This window comes from Capra hircus, chromosome 2 (genome assembly GCF_001704415.2).
Source record: "Capra hircus breed San Clemente chromosome 2, ASM170441v1, whole genome shotgun sequence".
Lineage (NCBI taxonomy): Eukaryota > Metazoa > Chordata > Mammalia > Artiodactyla > Bovidae > Capra > Capra hircus.
This window is the reverse complement of record NC_030809.1, coordinates 76,098,200-76,114,849: the sequence shown is the minus strand read 5'-3', so window position 1 is coordinate 76,114,849 and position 16,650 is coordinate 76,098,200. Positions and strand designations below refer to the sequence as shown.

Sequence of the window (16,650 nt, the reverse complement as noted above, 5' to 3'; positions counted from 1 at the left end):
GCTCTCTATTTAATTAAACAACTACCTGGCTTCATGAGGTAATCAATTACATCAGTTGATAAATGTTTATTTGTATAATTATGGCAGTGATTTAAAAAAGGAAGGATGTGTGGAGGGAGAGAAGGAGGGGGAAAGGAGAAGGAAGGGCAGAAAGAAGGAAGTGATGGAGAAAAGGAGGGAATGAGAGAGAGACAAGAGGCAAGAAGAAGGCAGGAAAGAGGAAATATTAATACACTGCTGAATCCTGAATCCACTTTCTAATCTCCTTCTATTCTGTGGATCGCTTCACTCCATAAGTCAAAACATTTCACTCCACACACCATGAGTATTATAAATTATGACCATTCATGACAGGACTGATTAATAGACATACTTAATACTCTTCCAGGAGACTGAATATTTTTTTAACACTAAGATAAAGGTTTTAAATGTCACTTTTCTCATTTCCATGTGTCTTATGTATTTGCTAAATCACCCTTCATTGTACAAAACCACTGTACCAGAAGTTTGGTGATGAAGGAAAGACACCACTGTTAATAGTTTTGTTAATCTTGACAACCTATATTTTAACACAGTTCTTTAGAATTGTTAGCATTATGTCTAGAACTGATTCTAATCTAATGCTATATAACTGAAAAGATGCAGCTTTGTACTTTTTTTTTTTCCTTTTAACTTGGAGGGGGCTTCAGCCCTGCAATTTACAAGGTTCTATTTGTTAAAAATGATAACATATAAAAAGCATGTTACATAATAACATCAATAAACACAAATAAATCTTGTTTTGTATTAATGAGTTGGAGGCTCTCCAGACAATGTCTTAATAAACTAAGAACTCCAGAGACCTCTCTGAGTTCTCTGTACTGCATTTAGGTATAATCAGTGCTCTTTTGCCACAGAGCACACAGCTCTATATTAAGTCAAAGCAGCTTTCTCTGCAGAAATATGTCGCTGTCATCAACTCAAACATGAATATTCAAGACTAGGAAAGACTGTATCCTTGTGGAAGATGATCTGAGAGTGGTGATGTGTTACTTGGCAGATATTACTCAATCTCCATGTTTCTTTGAGTCATACCTTGCTCATTCTGGCAGACAGCCTTCAGGATGCGATGTCCAGGGCCACACTTGCCATGGTCAGGGATACAGATCCCTTCTGACACCAGCCACTGATAACACACAGGATCCTCACAAGGAACAGATTCCACCAAGTGAGGGCAACGGCCTGCAGGCCCCGTTGATTCCATGAGGACATGGCGCTGTCTCATTCTAAAACCTAAAATAAAAAAGAACAAAAGGTTCTGAGGATTCCATCCTGATCTAGCAAAGGAAAAGAAGCAGCAGCCAGGAAATTGATGAAACTTTTATTTATACATCTACAGCTCAAAAGAAAGAAGCTAAAGGCAAGGAGAAAAGGAAAGATATACCCATCTGAATGCAGAGTTTCAAAGAATAGTAAGGAGAGATAAGAAAGCCTTCCTCAGTGATCAATGCAAAGAAATAGGGGAAAACAATAGAATGGGAAAGACTGGAGATCTCTTCAAGAAATTAGAGTTACCAAGGGACCAACCTAGATAGCATATTCAAAAGCAGAGATATTACTTTGCCGACTAAGGTCCAACTAGTCAAGGCTATGGTTTTTCCAGTAGTCATGTATGGATGTGAGAGTTGGACAGTGAAGAAAGCTGAGTGCCAAAGAATTGATGCTTTTGAACTGTGGTGTTGGAGAAGATTCTTGAGAGTCCCTTGGACTGCAAGGAGATCCAACCAGTCCATTCTGAAGGAGATCAGCCCTGGGTGTTCTTTGGAAGGAATGATGCTGAAGCTGAAACTCCAGTACTTTGGCCACCTCATGAGAAGAGTTGACTCATTGGAAAAGACTCTGATGCTGGGAGGGATTGGGGGCAAGAGGAGAAGGGGACGACAGAGGATGAGATGGCTGGATGGCATCACTGACACAATGGATGTGAGTCTGAGTGAACTCCGGGAGTTGGTGATGGACAGGAAGGCCTGGCGAGCTGCTATTCATGGGGTCGCAAAGAGTCGGACATGACTGAGCGAATGAACTGAACTGAACTGAACTGAAGGGAACATTTCATGCAAAGATGGGCACAATAAACAACAGAAATGGTATGGACCTAACAGAAGCAGAAGATATTAAAAAGAGTTGGCAAGAATACACAGAAGAACTATATAAAAAAGATTTTCATGACCCAGATAACCATAATGGTGTGATCACTCACCAAGAGTCTGACATCCTGGAATGCAAAGTCGAGTGGACCTTAAGAAGCATCACTGCACACAAAGCTAGCAGAGGTGATGAAACTCTAGTTGACCTCTTAAAATCATGAAAGATGATGCTATGAAAGTGTTGCACTCAATATGCCACTAAATTTGGACAACTCAGCAGTGGCTACAGGACTGGAAAAAGGCAGTTTTCATTCCAATCCCAAAGAAAGGCAGTGCCAAAGAATGCTCAAACTACCGCACAATTGCACTCATCTCACACACTAGTAAAGTAATGTTCAAAATTCTTCAAGCCAGGCTTCAACAGTACATGAACCGAGAACTTCCAGATATTCAAGCTGGATTTAGAAAAGGCAGAGGAACCAGAAATCAAATTGCCAGCATCTGTTGGATCATAGAAAAAGCAAGAGACTTTCAGGAAAATTCTACTTCTGCTTTATTGACTACAGTCAAAGCCTTTGACTGTGTGGATCAAAACAAACTGTTGAACATTCTTAAAGAGATGTGAATACCAGATCAACTTACCTGCCTCCTGAGAAATCTGTATGCAGGTCAGGAAGCAACAGTTAGAACTGGACATGGAACAATAGAGTGGTTCCAAACTGGGAAAAGAGTACATCAATGCTATATATTGTCAACCTGCTGATTTACCTTATATGCAGAGTACATCATGTGAAATGCTGGACTGGATGAAGCACAAGCTGGAATCATGATTGCCAGAGGAAATATCAATAACCTCAGATATGAAGATGATACCACCCTTATGGCAGAAACCAAAGAGGACCTGAAGAGCCTCTTGATGAAAGTGAAAGAGAGTGAGAAAGCTGGCATAAAACCAAACATTCAAAAACCTAAGATCATGGCATCCGGTCCCATCACCTCATTGCAAATAGATGGGAAAACAATGGAAACAGTGACAAATTTTATTTTCTTGGACTCCAAAATCACTGCAGATGTTGACTGCCCGCCATAAAATTAAAAGACATGTGGCTCCTTGGAGGAAAAGCTATGACCAACCTAGATAGCATATTAAATATCAGAGACCTTACTTTGCCAACAAAGGTCTGTCTGGTCAAAGCTATGGTTTTTCCAGTAGTCATGTATGGATGTGAGAGCTGTACCATAAAGAAAAGTAAACACCAAAGAATTGATGGTTTTGAACTGTAGCATTAGAGAAGACTGTTGAGTCCATCTCTCCTTGGACTGCAGGGAGATCAAACAAGTCAATCCTAAAGGAAATCAGCCTTAAATATTCATTGGAATGGCATCACTGACTCAATGGATGTGAATCTGAGCAAGCTGCAAGAGTTGGTGATGGACAGGGAAGCCTGGCATGCTGCAGTCCATGGGGCCGAAAAAGTTGGATATGAATAATCAACTGAACTGACTGAAAGATCAAAACCACATATTCTTTTCATGTGTTTTATTTTATGGGAAATTGGGAGATAAGGGGAAGGACGAAAGACAGAAGGGAAAAGAACTATAGCAGGAAATCTGTCTTCCAAGAGTTTACAGTCTAGGAGTTGAAGAGGCCAGGCAGAATCAAATGCACTGATAAGGAGCAAATGTTCCAGGGTATCAGTAAACCAGTACCAATAAATGAAGACTCACAGACTCCTGATACCTGCGTGGGAAGATCCCCCGGAGGAGGAAGTGACTACCCACTCCAGTATTCTTGCCTGGGACATCCTATGGACAAAGGAGCCAAGCAGGCTACAGTCCATGGGGTCACAAAAGAGTTGGACATGATTTGGTGACTAAAAACAACAGAGAAATAGCCTGAACATAGATAAACCCTGCGTTTTTTGTTACTGTTTTTCACATTCTTATTAGTCTGTAAGGAGGTGAAATACATCTACATTTTGACACATTCCTGGTTGCTATTTCAGGCCTTGAGATTTCCTTGTATCACTCTCTTGAGATTTCCAGGTCAGCTTGCCCTGTGAAGGCTGGACTATCTGGGGCTACATGCCCCACCCTGGCTAGACATAGGTCTCTGGACAATTACTCAGCTTTTCAAAAATATTTTATGGAACTAGGGACCAAAGTTATGCCATAATAAGGGTGTGAATGGACCTTCCATGCTACAAGCATACAGAATCACAAACTCATCAGATACAAATGGAGGGATATGGGTCAACCACAAGACTGTAGGAAGTGGTGAAGTCTGTGGTAAAATGGAGGACATGTACTGAATTTAAAGTGTATGGATATCAGTCAGGCTCCACTGACAGTTACCACAAGAAAATGTGAACCCTCTGTTGTCAAATCTTCTGATTTTAAGAAGCCAGAAATCCAAGCCATGTTCAGTTTTTATATGAAATCTATTTTTAAATGATGGAAACAAATTTATGTTTTTAAAAGCCACATAAGTTTTAAAATGTGACAGAGAACAAGATGTAACCCTTTTGTTTTTGAGTTTTCCATTTCTGGTCTTGAGGATATATTACTTCTAAAAGTTAGGCCTGGGACTTCCCTGGTGGTCCAGTGGCTAAGGCTCCACAATCCCAATGCAAGGGGCCCAGGTTCCATCAGTGGTCAGGGAACTAGATCCCACATGCTGCAAGTAAAGAGGGCTTCCCAGGTAACCCAGGGGTAAAGAATCCCTCTACCAATATAGGAGAAACAAGAGACATAGGTTCAACCCCTGGGTCAGGAAGATCCCCTGGAGAAGGAAGTGGCCACTCCAGTATTATTGCCTGAAAAGTCCTGTGGACAGAGGAGCTTGGTGGGCTACAGTCCATGAGGTTGCAATGAGTCTAACACGATTTAGTGATTGAACTCGCGCACACACACGTCAACTGAAAGATCCCACATGCTGCCCCTAAACATCCAGTGTGCCACAACAAAGAGCAAATATCCCACGTGCTGCAACTAACACTAGCACAAGCCAAAAAATACATAAATATATCTTTCTTTTAAAAAAGAGCTAGGCTTACCTCCCATGGATCTCATATTTTACTGTCCATCTTTTCATTCTCCAAATACAATCAACAGATTTAATTCCTCTTCCAAAAAAAAATGAAACCAAATCTTATTATATAATAGCATCTTGAGACGTGATTATTCAATTATTCCTTGGGATAGGTAAAAATATAAAAAGATAGGTAAGCAGATAGACTTAGCTAGGAAGATAGAACGCCTGAGAACACTGATCTTAGAGCCGAAGACTGTGATAGCCCACAAGAGAAGGGGAGAAAGACAAGTCCGGGTGCATGAGCATTAACTAAGCCAGGTATATATCTATCGGTTTGCCAGGGCTGTGTCTATTTTCCCACAAGAAAGGATAGAAAGCTCAAGATGTAGTTAGCAAAAGACTGGCTCCTGTAAAGTAGTCAAGGAGGGTGGAACAAATGGACACATGTTTTTAGGCCACAAGAGGGAGCCGAGCTCCCTTAGAATACTGCAGGGTTGGGTAAGTGTTTTAGAGACACAGTCCTAAGGGCTTTATTTGTTTTCTTTGTCTAGGGCTAACCCATCAGTCTCCTTTAAAAAAAACTCTTAGACACTTACTTTGTGGAATGGCCACCTGTGGGGAGGCATCAGTCAATCAGAGACCATATCCTCCAGGCATGGACAGTGTTAAGGTCAGAGATAATTAAAGTAGTAGGTGGCTTCTACCACACTTCATACCTCCAAGCCTATGTCATTAATTAGTTAAAATAAAACCTGCAGAAGAGTTCAGCTCCCTGCCCAGGCCACCTTGAGACGAGTGGCAGGAAACCTACAGGACTGAACTCTACTTGATGGACATCAACCTACAATGACCTCTGAGCCCTCCATGCCGCACAATTTAAATGACCTCTGTTCTTTCATGGAAGACCCACATGCTGCTTATTTACTGTCTTATGCCTATGCTTGTTTTCAGTTTATATGTTTCAGCAGGATGCGGCCTGGGTCTCCATGATTTATGATGTTTGACAATCGGCTCAGAAACTTAGCCATCTTTACAGAGGGAGGCTGGCTGTCCTATTACCTAGAGCTCAACGCCATTGAGGGGCAGGTGCAGTTTTCCTCTATAAATCAAGTTGCATCCATCTCACCATAAATCTATAGATTATATCTCCTCAGTCAATAAATTCTTGCATTTTTTCATTTGTGTTGCCCTTGTCCTGACTCTAACCAGGATCACATCAAAGCACAAGCTCAGCATAAAACAAAAACCTTGGATTCTCTTGTTAGCACTTAGCTTTAATCACACATTGGTGTTCATGGCTGCAACAGATGTCAGGCTTCCCCTGGGAGCTTCTGTTCTGAAAGAGACACAACTGCCAAGTCCACGGTGGCTGGGGCCAGCCAACCACTTACCTTCATTTACTGAATTTCATACTAATCACAGAGTATCACTCAATATACATTAATTGCCATAAGCAGATCAGAGTAATATAGTGTGGGAAGTCACAGGAGGAACAGAAAACATACACCCACTTTTCACAGAGCATACAGTCCAAGAAGGCAAAGAGCACATATGTTAACTAAGCATCTTGCTTGCTTGCTAAGTCGCTTCAGTCATGCCTGACTCTGTGCGACCCCATAGACGGCAGCCCACCAGGCTCCCCGTCCCTGGGATTCTCCAGGCAAGAACACTGGAGTGGGTTGCCATTTCTTTCTCCAATGCATGAAAGTGAAAAGTGCAAGTGAAGCCGCTCGGTCGTGCCTGACTCTTAGCAACCCCATGGACTGTAGTCTACCAGGCTCCTCCCATGGGATTTTCCAGGCAAGAGTACTGGAGTGGGTTGCCATTTCCTTCTCCAGTGCATGAAAATGAAAAGTGAAAGTGAAGTCACTCAGTCGTGTCCGACTCTTAGTGACCCCATGGACTGCAGCCTACCAGGCTCCTCTATCCATGGGATTTTCCAGGCAAGAGTGCTGGAGTGGGCTGCCACCTCTACACCAAGCCACTTTCGTTCTATTACTCAAAATTAATGAATCCCCTAAACTATGTCATTATTCTCATTTACACATGTGAAAATTAAGACTAGATGATACCTTATTACTTCTCCTGTGGCACATTGCTGATTAAGTGGATATGTATTAAGAATAAATTAGGCTAGGATTAACATATACATACTACAATATATAAAACAGATAATCAACAAGGACTTACTGTATAGCTCAGGGAACTATACTCAATATTTTGCAACTACTGTATACCTATAAAGGAAGAGAATCTGAAGACTGTATACACGCACACATATATACATACATACATAACTGTATAAAGAGACATATGCTTAACTGTATATAGATGTATATGTGTAAAGCTGCGCTATACACCTGAAACTAGCACAGTACAGTAAAGCAACTATACTTCAATAGAAAATGGATATGTGTGAAACCCAGCTGAGGTCTTCTTGATCTGTGACCTCCTTACAAGAACGGTTTCAATTCAGCACTTTATGACATGGTCTAGCCCCACTTCAAACAGTGAATATGAAAGTTACCATGTATCATTTCCTTAAAATAAAGCTGTACAGATTAGATAGCTGAATTTTAGGTGCTGGGTAGCAAGAAAGAGTTCTAATCATTACTTTCTGACCAGAGCTTAAGTTCACCTTTAGTGAAACTAATATTTGAGGGTTTTTTTTCCCCCTTTGGACCCAAGGATTTAGTATGTAATCTACTATTTTAGTGCATATTCTCCTGAGGAAAATTAGAAAAGAGTGATTTGTGAGATGGAGCAAGAAAGCGAAAGAAGCACAAATGGTAGAAGATAGGTCAATGTTTTTTGTTTTTTTTTTAATTGAAGCCATAGAAAAATTAAAGGAGGCTCCGGAGGATCAAGTCAGGTGTAAGGACCTATATCTTCACATGCTTGTAGCCCAAAATTGTCCATGTGAACTTCTACGAAACCACCATGGCCAATACTTGTCCCTCTACTAACTCCACCAGGGCAGGCTTGAAGCAATACCCAGCAAGTTGACCAAAGATGAAATAAGGAAGTTTATTCTGTAAGCATTCCATTTGTTCCTGAACTCTGTAGCCCTGGACACTGGGGAACAACTCTGAGTCAAAGAACCTGAGCAGATTGAATCTTTGATTCCAGCTCTTATCAGCTACCATTTCTGCAAGTCTTGTTATAAGTTGACACCCTGTTATGAATACAGAAAATAAGAAGCCAAAGATCATGAGCATGAGAACCCTCAATGTTCAGAATGAGAAATAGGCATAGCCCCCTACAAGCTCCAACACACACAAACATGGAAAAAGGGAAAAAGAATAAAAATATATCTTACATATAATCTGTAACAAAGCAAACTTATTTCACAGACTTCTCATAATGGTGGAACTTTCTAGGAGGCATAGACGGAAATGAAAATTTTTTCCATCATTGTTACATAAGATCTAAAACATGTCAACATTTCCCTACTTTAACATATTATCTAAATTGATTTGTCTGAGAGCATAAAAGACTGTGTTCATAAAGATAGTCATAGGTTCTGTTTCATAGTGTCTTTTCCTATGAGGATTTTTAGACCATTGGGTGCCAGTCAATCCTAAAGAAAACCAACCCTGAATATTCCTTGGAAAGACTGATCCTGAAGCTCCAATGCTTTGGCCACCTGATGCGAAGACCTAACTCATTGGAAAAGACCCTGATGCTAGGAAAGACTGAAAAGGCAAAAGGAGAAGCGGGCAGCAGAGGATGGAATGGTTGGATGGCATCACCGATTCAATGAACACGAATTTGGGCAAACTTTGGGAGGAGCCTGGTGTCTTGCAGTCCACAGGGTCACAAAGAGTCAGACATGACTTAGCGACTGAAAAACAGCAAGGTGTTATTATAGGGGTGGGGGGTAAGGGATACTTTAGGGTTCTCTGAAGTCCTACCTCATAAGCATTCCCTACTGTGAGACCATATCAAGAAGCCTCTATCAAATTCCTCTTTATAAAAACTTCTGTACACAAGGTTGCCTTTCTAGAATGTGTCTGTAAAAGGACAAGGATGTCATATAACTATATGTCTATGTATCAAAAGTAATTTTTTAAAATGCATTATACCTATGGAGTTCACCCATCAGGAAGTTTCTCAGGCTATTTCTCTTTCATATACCTCTAATTATAACTCTCTGGGAGAATATCAAAGATAAAGCAATGAATGATAAAACCTGATCCAATTTAAATTCCTCCGAAAGTCATTCTAGCTTCACTTGACAAGCACTGGCCTGCCAAGCACTGTTCCCCTTGTCTGCCTGTCACAGAGCTGATGGAAGGCGTGTAGGCTGCGTACAACGGCAGATTTTCTAATGTACTTTGAACAGCTGACAGCCACAAACCTCAGATGATTCCAGATTGAAGGATGTCTGCCTAAGAATAACAGCCACATGAAGATAATTTCTATAATAACTAATTTCTTCTATTAGATAATAAATCATTTCCTGCTTTCCCATCCTTTACTACTTTTTTTTTTAATGTGAACAAAGGAAGCAAACCAAAGCAATAACACGTGATTGGAAAAAAGACAAGTGAGAAGAAAAAGTCATAACCTCCAGCATCACGCATTTATGTCTTGCACTGGTGGGTGTGGTGGATTTTTCTCCTCAAATCCTCCACCATTCACACAAAAAAGGGGTATAGAATATCTAGGAAAGTATGATTATCCCAGATTGCTGTGAGGAGGTTCACTGCATTTCTTTGGGGTAGGCAATTCAAATATGAAACTAAGCAGTTCAGTTTACATCCTAGAGTTCTGTCATGTTTAATGCATTAGCTCTGTATTCTAGCCTCTGTGGAATTCTCAACAACATTTAGTATGTGCCTATCAAAGGCTCTGGCAGAATCCACGGCAGCACCACGGGAGACACTGAGATTGAGAGGATCCCAGAACTCATGCTCACGATGACTTGGTAGAAATAACAAGATAACTTAGCCTTATCATAACACGCTTGGATTCCTTTTAGGCAGAGACTCTTTTCCCTGGAGGGAAAAATCTATTTGTTATTCTTCCCAAGAGGGATAATAGGCAGGTGGTCCTGGAAGGTTTTAGCAAGATCTTAAAAATCAAAATTATCTCTGCTCTGGTGAAACATTTATGAAAGAGCACACTCTGAGACTCGAATAACAATCACCAGGCTTATAGTCTCTACTGGCTATGATTGCTTAGTTCCTAGAGCAGGTCACTTAGGCTCAGTAATTCTCATCAACTCCAACATGCCTCCACACGCTGCAGGTGGCTGATGACACTACTACCTTCAGGTAAGAAGTTTTTATGTCTCTGTGCTTACCTTCAGTCCCAAAGGCTGAGCTTTTCTTTGAAAAATATATTGACGAAGGCAAAAACACACATCCCAGTCACCTGGTAGCTCTTAAGCTGTTCTTGGAACACCCTCCCCTTATTATACAACGGCAATCTACTTTTCCTTTCTCTCTAAAGATGACACACTGAAGCTAAACTGAATCCCATGAATCACATCATATCTCCTTCATCAGCACAGTGATTCATACCCATAGCCAGTGGTTCCCATGGGCAGAGGGCTTCTCTGCTAAGCTCAGTGTTGGATTTCTGTCTTGATCCAAACTTCTTTAGACTTATGAGAAAAATCACTAAGGAAACCAGTGTTAGAACGAACACTGGACTAAGCATGTTAGCCTTGGCTTGGCCATTATTAAGTCATTATCAGTTCAGTTCAGGCGCTCAGTCGTGTCCGACTCTTTGCGACCCCATGAACTGCAGCACGCCAGGCCTCCCTGTCCATCACCAACTCCAGGAGTTCACTCAGACTCACGTCCATCAAGTCAGTGATGCCATCCAGCCATCTCATCCCCTTCTCCTCCTGCCCTCAATCCCTCCAAGCATCAGAGTCTTTTCCAATGAGTCAACTCTTCGCATGAGGTGGCCAAAGTACTGGAGTTTCAGCTTTAGCATCATTCTCTCCAAAGAAATCCCAGGGCTGATCTCCTTCAGAATGGACTGGTTGGATCTCCTTGCAGTCCAAGGGACTCTCAAGAGTCTTCTCCAATACCACAGTTCAAAAGCATCAATTCTTTGGCGCTCAGCATTCTTCACAGTCCAACTCTCACATCCATACATGACCACTAAATAAACCATAGCTTTGACTAGATGGACCTTTGTTGGCAAAGTAATGTCTCTGCTTTTCAATATGATATCTAGGATGTTCATAACTTTTCTTCCAAGGAGTAAGCATCTTTTAATTTGATGACTGTAATCACCATCTGCAGTGATTTTGAAGCCCCAAAAAATAAAGTCTGACACTGTTTCCACTGTTTCCCCATCTATTTCCCATGAAGTGATGGGACCGGATGCCATGATTTTCGTTTTCTGAAGGTTGAGCTTTAAGCCAACTTTTTCACTCTCCTCTTTTACTTTCATCAAGAGGCTTTTTAGTTCCTCTTCACCTTCTGCCATAAGGGTGGTGTCATCTGTATATCTGAGGTTATTGATATTTCTCCCAGCAATCTTGATTCCAGCTTGTGCTTCTTCCAGCCCAGCGTTTCTCATGATGTCCTCTGCATAGAAGTTAAATGAGCAGGGTGACAATATACAGCCTTGACGCACTGCTTTTCCTATTTGGAACCAGTCTGTTGTTCCATGTCCAGTTCTAACTGTTGCTTCCTGACCTGCATATAGGTTTCTCAAGAGGCAGGTCAGGTGATCTGGTATTCCCATCTCTTTCAGAATTTCCCACAGTTTCTTGTGATCCACACAGTCAAAGGCTTTGGCATAGTCAATAAAGCAGAAATACATGTTTTTCTGATACTCTCTGGCTTTTTCGATGATCCAGCAGGTGTTGGCAGTTTCATCTCTAGTTCCTCTGCCTTTTTGAAAACCAGCTTGAACATCTTTAAGTTCGTGGTTCATGTACTGCTGAAGCCTGGCTTGGAGAATTTTGAGCATTACTTTACTAGCATGTGAGATGAATGCAATTGTGCAGTAGTTTGAGCATTCTTTGGCATTGCCTTTCTTTGGGATTGGAATGAAAACTGACCTTTTAATTTCTTTACTTCTGTACACTCTGGTCTTGGCATTTTAGGAAGTACTGGATCCTCACTGAGCCTAAATGCTGACACAAAGTTGGGAAGTATGAAAGTTGCCTAGGATGACCAAAATAAAATACCATAAACTGAATAACATAAAACAACATCAATTTGCCTGAAAGTTCTGGAGACTAGAAGCCCCAAATCCAGGTGTCAGTAGAACCATGCTCCCTCTGAAGGGAAGGACTGAAGCCATGCTCCAAGGAAAGACTGTTTATACACCTCTCTCTTAGCTTCTAATAATTACCAGCAATCCTTGGCTGGCACAGGCCTGACTCTAATGCCTGTCTCTGTCTTCATGTGACCTTCTCTTTGCATCTTCAGTGTCTTTTTATCTTTACAAGGCACTCCGCTCTGAGTGTGGCTGTGTGTCCAGATTTTCCTCTTTGTATAAGGATATCAGTCATTAGAATAGGGCCTACCCTAATCTAATATGACCTCATTTCAACCTGATTACTTCTCCAATAACCCTGTTTCTAAATAAGCACATGTTCACATGTCCCAGGGGTTGGTACTGAACATATCTTTCTGGAGAACACAATTTAACCACAACAGGTGATATCTGACAAACAGTGAACCACAGTGCCTTCGTCAGAGTTGACTTATACAGGAGAGAGATAGAAGCCAATGCTGAAGATGTCTGGCATAAAAACATCTTGGGCAAATGGGATGAATGAAAGAAAGAGCCAGAATATTTTGAGTTCCTGAGATGAGTTCCATGGACTTGTTCTGAGTTATGCGGAAGAGGAAAACTGAAATAAAGGTTGAAAGTATGGTTTTTCACAAAGAGTTTTATGAAAATTTGGCTCAAGTGACCAAAATAGCAACATACAATTGGAAAAAGAAGTATTTTCTGAATTGTTACAGAGACTCTATGAGCCAGAACAAAGGGCATAAAGCAGTTAATAAACATCTTTTAAGTCTGACCCCTCCATTGGCTCTACCTTCTTGCAGTATCAGGACCTCAAATTTCCTTAAGGGAGTTGTTCCTCCCTTACTCTGTCTGTGAAACTTGGATGGAGTTATCCCTGCAGTGGTGGCCACATGCTCAGGACCTGGATGGGTCAGTCCTACATCCTGCAGTCAGAGTATCTGGGTCAGAGAGGAGCACATGACACGAAGCAGCCAATGAGATTCAACTCCAGGACTCTTCCTGAAATTATTAAGGAAGATACTTCTTTCTATATTATTTATGACCTAAAATAAAAATTTCCTTACGTGTGTATGTGTGGTGGGTATTTTTAAGATTTACTCACTTAGGAACGTAAGTACATAATATACTGCTGTTAACTACAGTAAACCATACTGAACATTAGATCCTCAAATAGTACTTATCTTATAACTGGAAGTTTGTACCCTTTAATCACTATCTCCCCATTTTCCTAGATATGCCCATGTGTGCCTGTGAGCCCTCTGGGGAGTGCTGAAATGCAGATTTTCAAACGGACATAGAATTAAGCTGATGGCACCAGTTTTGTAGCATCAAGCACCTGGCCACATTAGTTTTTCTTTGCATATGAAAACTGGAGGAATTAGTGCTTAACACACTAGTGCTAAGCACAACCAAACTTGTGGAATGCCCTTGGATCTCATTTCTCTTACTAAAGGTAATATTTCTTTCTAGCACGGCCATTGACGAGAGCATGATATCAATACAAACTGAAAGGTCAATAAAAGATGTCACCAAAGATGAATGTTTGAAGATGCAGATGTGTATACAACAGCAAACAAAAGAAAACAAGATTGCCGACACCTACACATTTAAACAAAGACACAAAGTTTGAAAATTTCGTTTAAGCTTGAGAACAACATCAAAAAAGGAAACAATAATAAGTGCCCTTCATAAATCTGAAAATAAAAAATATATACAAAACAGTTGCTTCTTGATGTGATTGCAGAAACCATGTCTAATTTCTGCAGTATAAACATTGTATGTTAAAAACATTACATTATGGTTAGCAAATATCTGCTTTGGTCAAAATATCCATAAGACATTTGGTGCAAGGCGAAAGGTCCTTGAAATTTACTCCCAACCAAACCTAGGCAGCGTGGCCCAAGTATGCTGATGGATGTTTTGGACAGGAGAAACTATCAAGGACATTTTGGTGTGAACTGAATGCCCCTTAGGTGTTTTGGTCAGCACCAAATGTCTCTCAGAGTTAAGTTACATCATTTTTGCATAATAATCACTTCATCAGTTATAAGCCTAATTAAAAGGTCAACTAAAGTGGGATGCTGTGCTCCAAAGAAGTATCCACAATGTCTCCTCAATAACTGAATGCTGTCAGAGCTAGTTCTCTACATTTTATAGACAAATATTGCCCTAAGCAAACTTAAGGAGCTTTTCAGCAACCAGAATAAACCTGTGTGCACTGGAAGGAAATGAAGCGCATGTAAACAAGGCACTCACCTTTTCTCCCCTGAGGATCACGGCAGTTTTCATGGACGCACAGGCCCCAGGCCGACCACGAAGACATTATACAGTCTGTAGAGCAAGGGGTACTGCAGAGCTGAGAGGCCGAAGGGGCAGGTCCCAAACATAATGTCTTTGCCACAGGCCTAGAGACTGCATGGATGAGAAAAGAACGTCCTGAGTCACATTCTCTGAACATCCCTAGAATTTTTCCTGTCGTTATACGTGTACCTGCCTTGCTCACATCAGCTTTGTGGTTAAACAGTTTATATGCAAACAAAACATCAACACTCTTCCAATATGCACTACTTAGCTCTACATTATCAGCATTTGGGGTGAAGAAAGGCAAGAAAAGACAGTGACAAAGGGCGTGCATTGAAATTGTCTTTTTGACAGAGTATCCCCTGGGAATCCAAGAGAGGACTAGAGATTTAGGGACAAATTATCTAGAGTTATGAATTAAAAAAAAAAATTTAAGTGGCTCTGTGAAGCTTCAAGATGAGTCTGTCTCAACTATACAAATGACTGAGTTGCTGTGAAAAATTCAAAATCAAACCCCGAGGTGGGGTGTTTAGCATAACCAATCTACTGCTATTACTCCCCGGAGGGGTGGAGCTCTTGAAGACACAGAAGAAAAGTGGCTCTTAGAATAAGAAGAAAAATCAGGATCTGTGACTTCAGAATTAGCCCCTGGAAGTCAGTTTCATTAGTGAAGCAACCCAGAGGCACAAGGAGTGCCTGAGGAGCCACAAGGAATGCCAACTAGGAAACTTCCAGTTCTTCCTGATGTGCTCCTGCACCCAGAGAAGGCCCAGACGTGGGTCACTGCGGGAGGCAGTGCCCATCTGTCCAGTGGTGGTGCTTGTCAGGTGTCCTCTCTAGGCAGACCCATTCTGGGAACCGTGGAAATACACAGATGAAGAAGACAGGATCCTGATTCATATGGAGATTATAATATATTAGGAGCATGGATAGCAATACTCCAAAATGACCCAATAAAAGAACACCCAAATGCATAGCTACACTTGTACAGTGTGATCCCGCATAAGCAAGTTTTAGAGCAATTCAGAGTTTGTGAACCAATGGTTTAAGATCAGATGGTTTTATCTTACAGATTGCCTTGTACTATGGTTGAAATATTTCTTATATAGCACTTCTCTCCAGTTAAGCAGATCAGAAATAATTCAAAGATGGAGACTGGTATGAAACAATAGGGTAGTAAATGCCTGATCTATTTTGCTTCCTCACCCGTTACATAAGATGCAGACAGAGATGAAAAAAAAAATCACAGCTCTGATGAGCAGAACTTTGAATGTAAACCAAAGCAAGAGCAAAATAAAAAAAATACTATCTCTAAGATGTGCTAACCCATTGGGAAAGAAGTGTCTCTAGTGAACAATGGAGGGGCTTGAGGTGTTTATGAGAGTAAATGGGAAAAACAAAAGGTTGCCAAGGAAAATAATAATGGTTTGTTTGCAACGAATTCTTTTAGCTTCACTGCTCACTGATTGGGAATGTGAGCAATTAAGTTTATCACTTTAAGTTTTAGAATTCTTTTAGTTTATCAAAAGGATTTGACCAACTCCCGGAGTTCACTCAGACTCGCGTCCATCGAGTCAGTGATGCGATCCAGCCATCTCATCCTCTGTCGTCCCCTTCTCCTCCTGCCCCCAATCCCTTCCAGCATCAGAGTCTTTTCCAATGAGTCAACTCTTCGCATGAGGTGGCCAAAGTATTGGAGTTTCAGCTTCAGCATCATTCCCTCCAAAGAAATCCCAGGGCTGATTTCTTTCATGGACAGGGAGGCCTGGCATGCTGCGATTCATGGGGTCGTAAAGAGTTGGACAAGACTGAGCAACTGAACAGAACTGAGAACTGAGAGAGAGGCAGGCAATGGCACCCCACTCCAGTACTCGTGCCTGGAAAATCCCATGGATGGAGGGGCCTGGTAGGCTTCAGTCCATGGGGTCGCTAGGAGTCGGACACAACTGAGTGACT

General features: G+C 41.3%; 1 protein-coding gene across 1 annotated transcript in view; it reads right to left on the bottom strand.

Annotated features, from left to right (window-relative positions):
• THSD7B (thrombospondin type 1 domain containing 7B) overlaps positions 1-16,650 on the bottom strand; it is a 1,038,357-nt gene that overhangs the window by 577,149 nt on the left and 444,558 nt on the right. Inside the window, exons 6-7 of the mRNA XM_018062396.1 lie at positions 14,650-14,805; positions 1,075-1,272 (exon numbers count right to left, since the gene is read on the bottom strand). Of these exons, the coding sequence (XP_017917885.1) occupies positions 1,075-1,272; positions 14,650-14,805 (354 nt within the window). The remainder of the gene's footprint in view (positions 1-1,074; positions 1,273-14,649; positions 14,806-16,650) is intronic.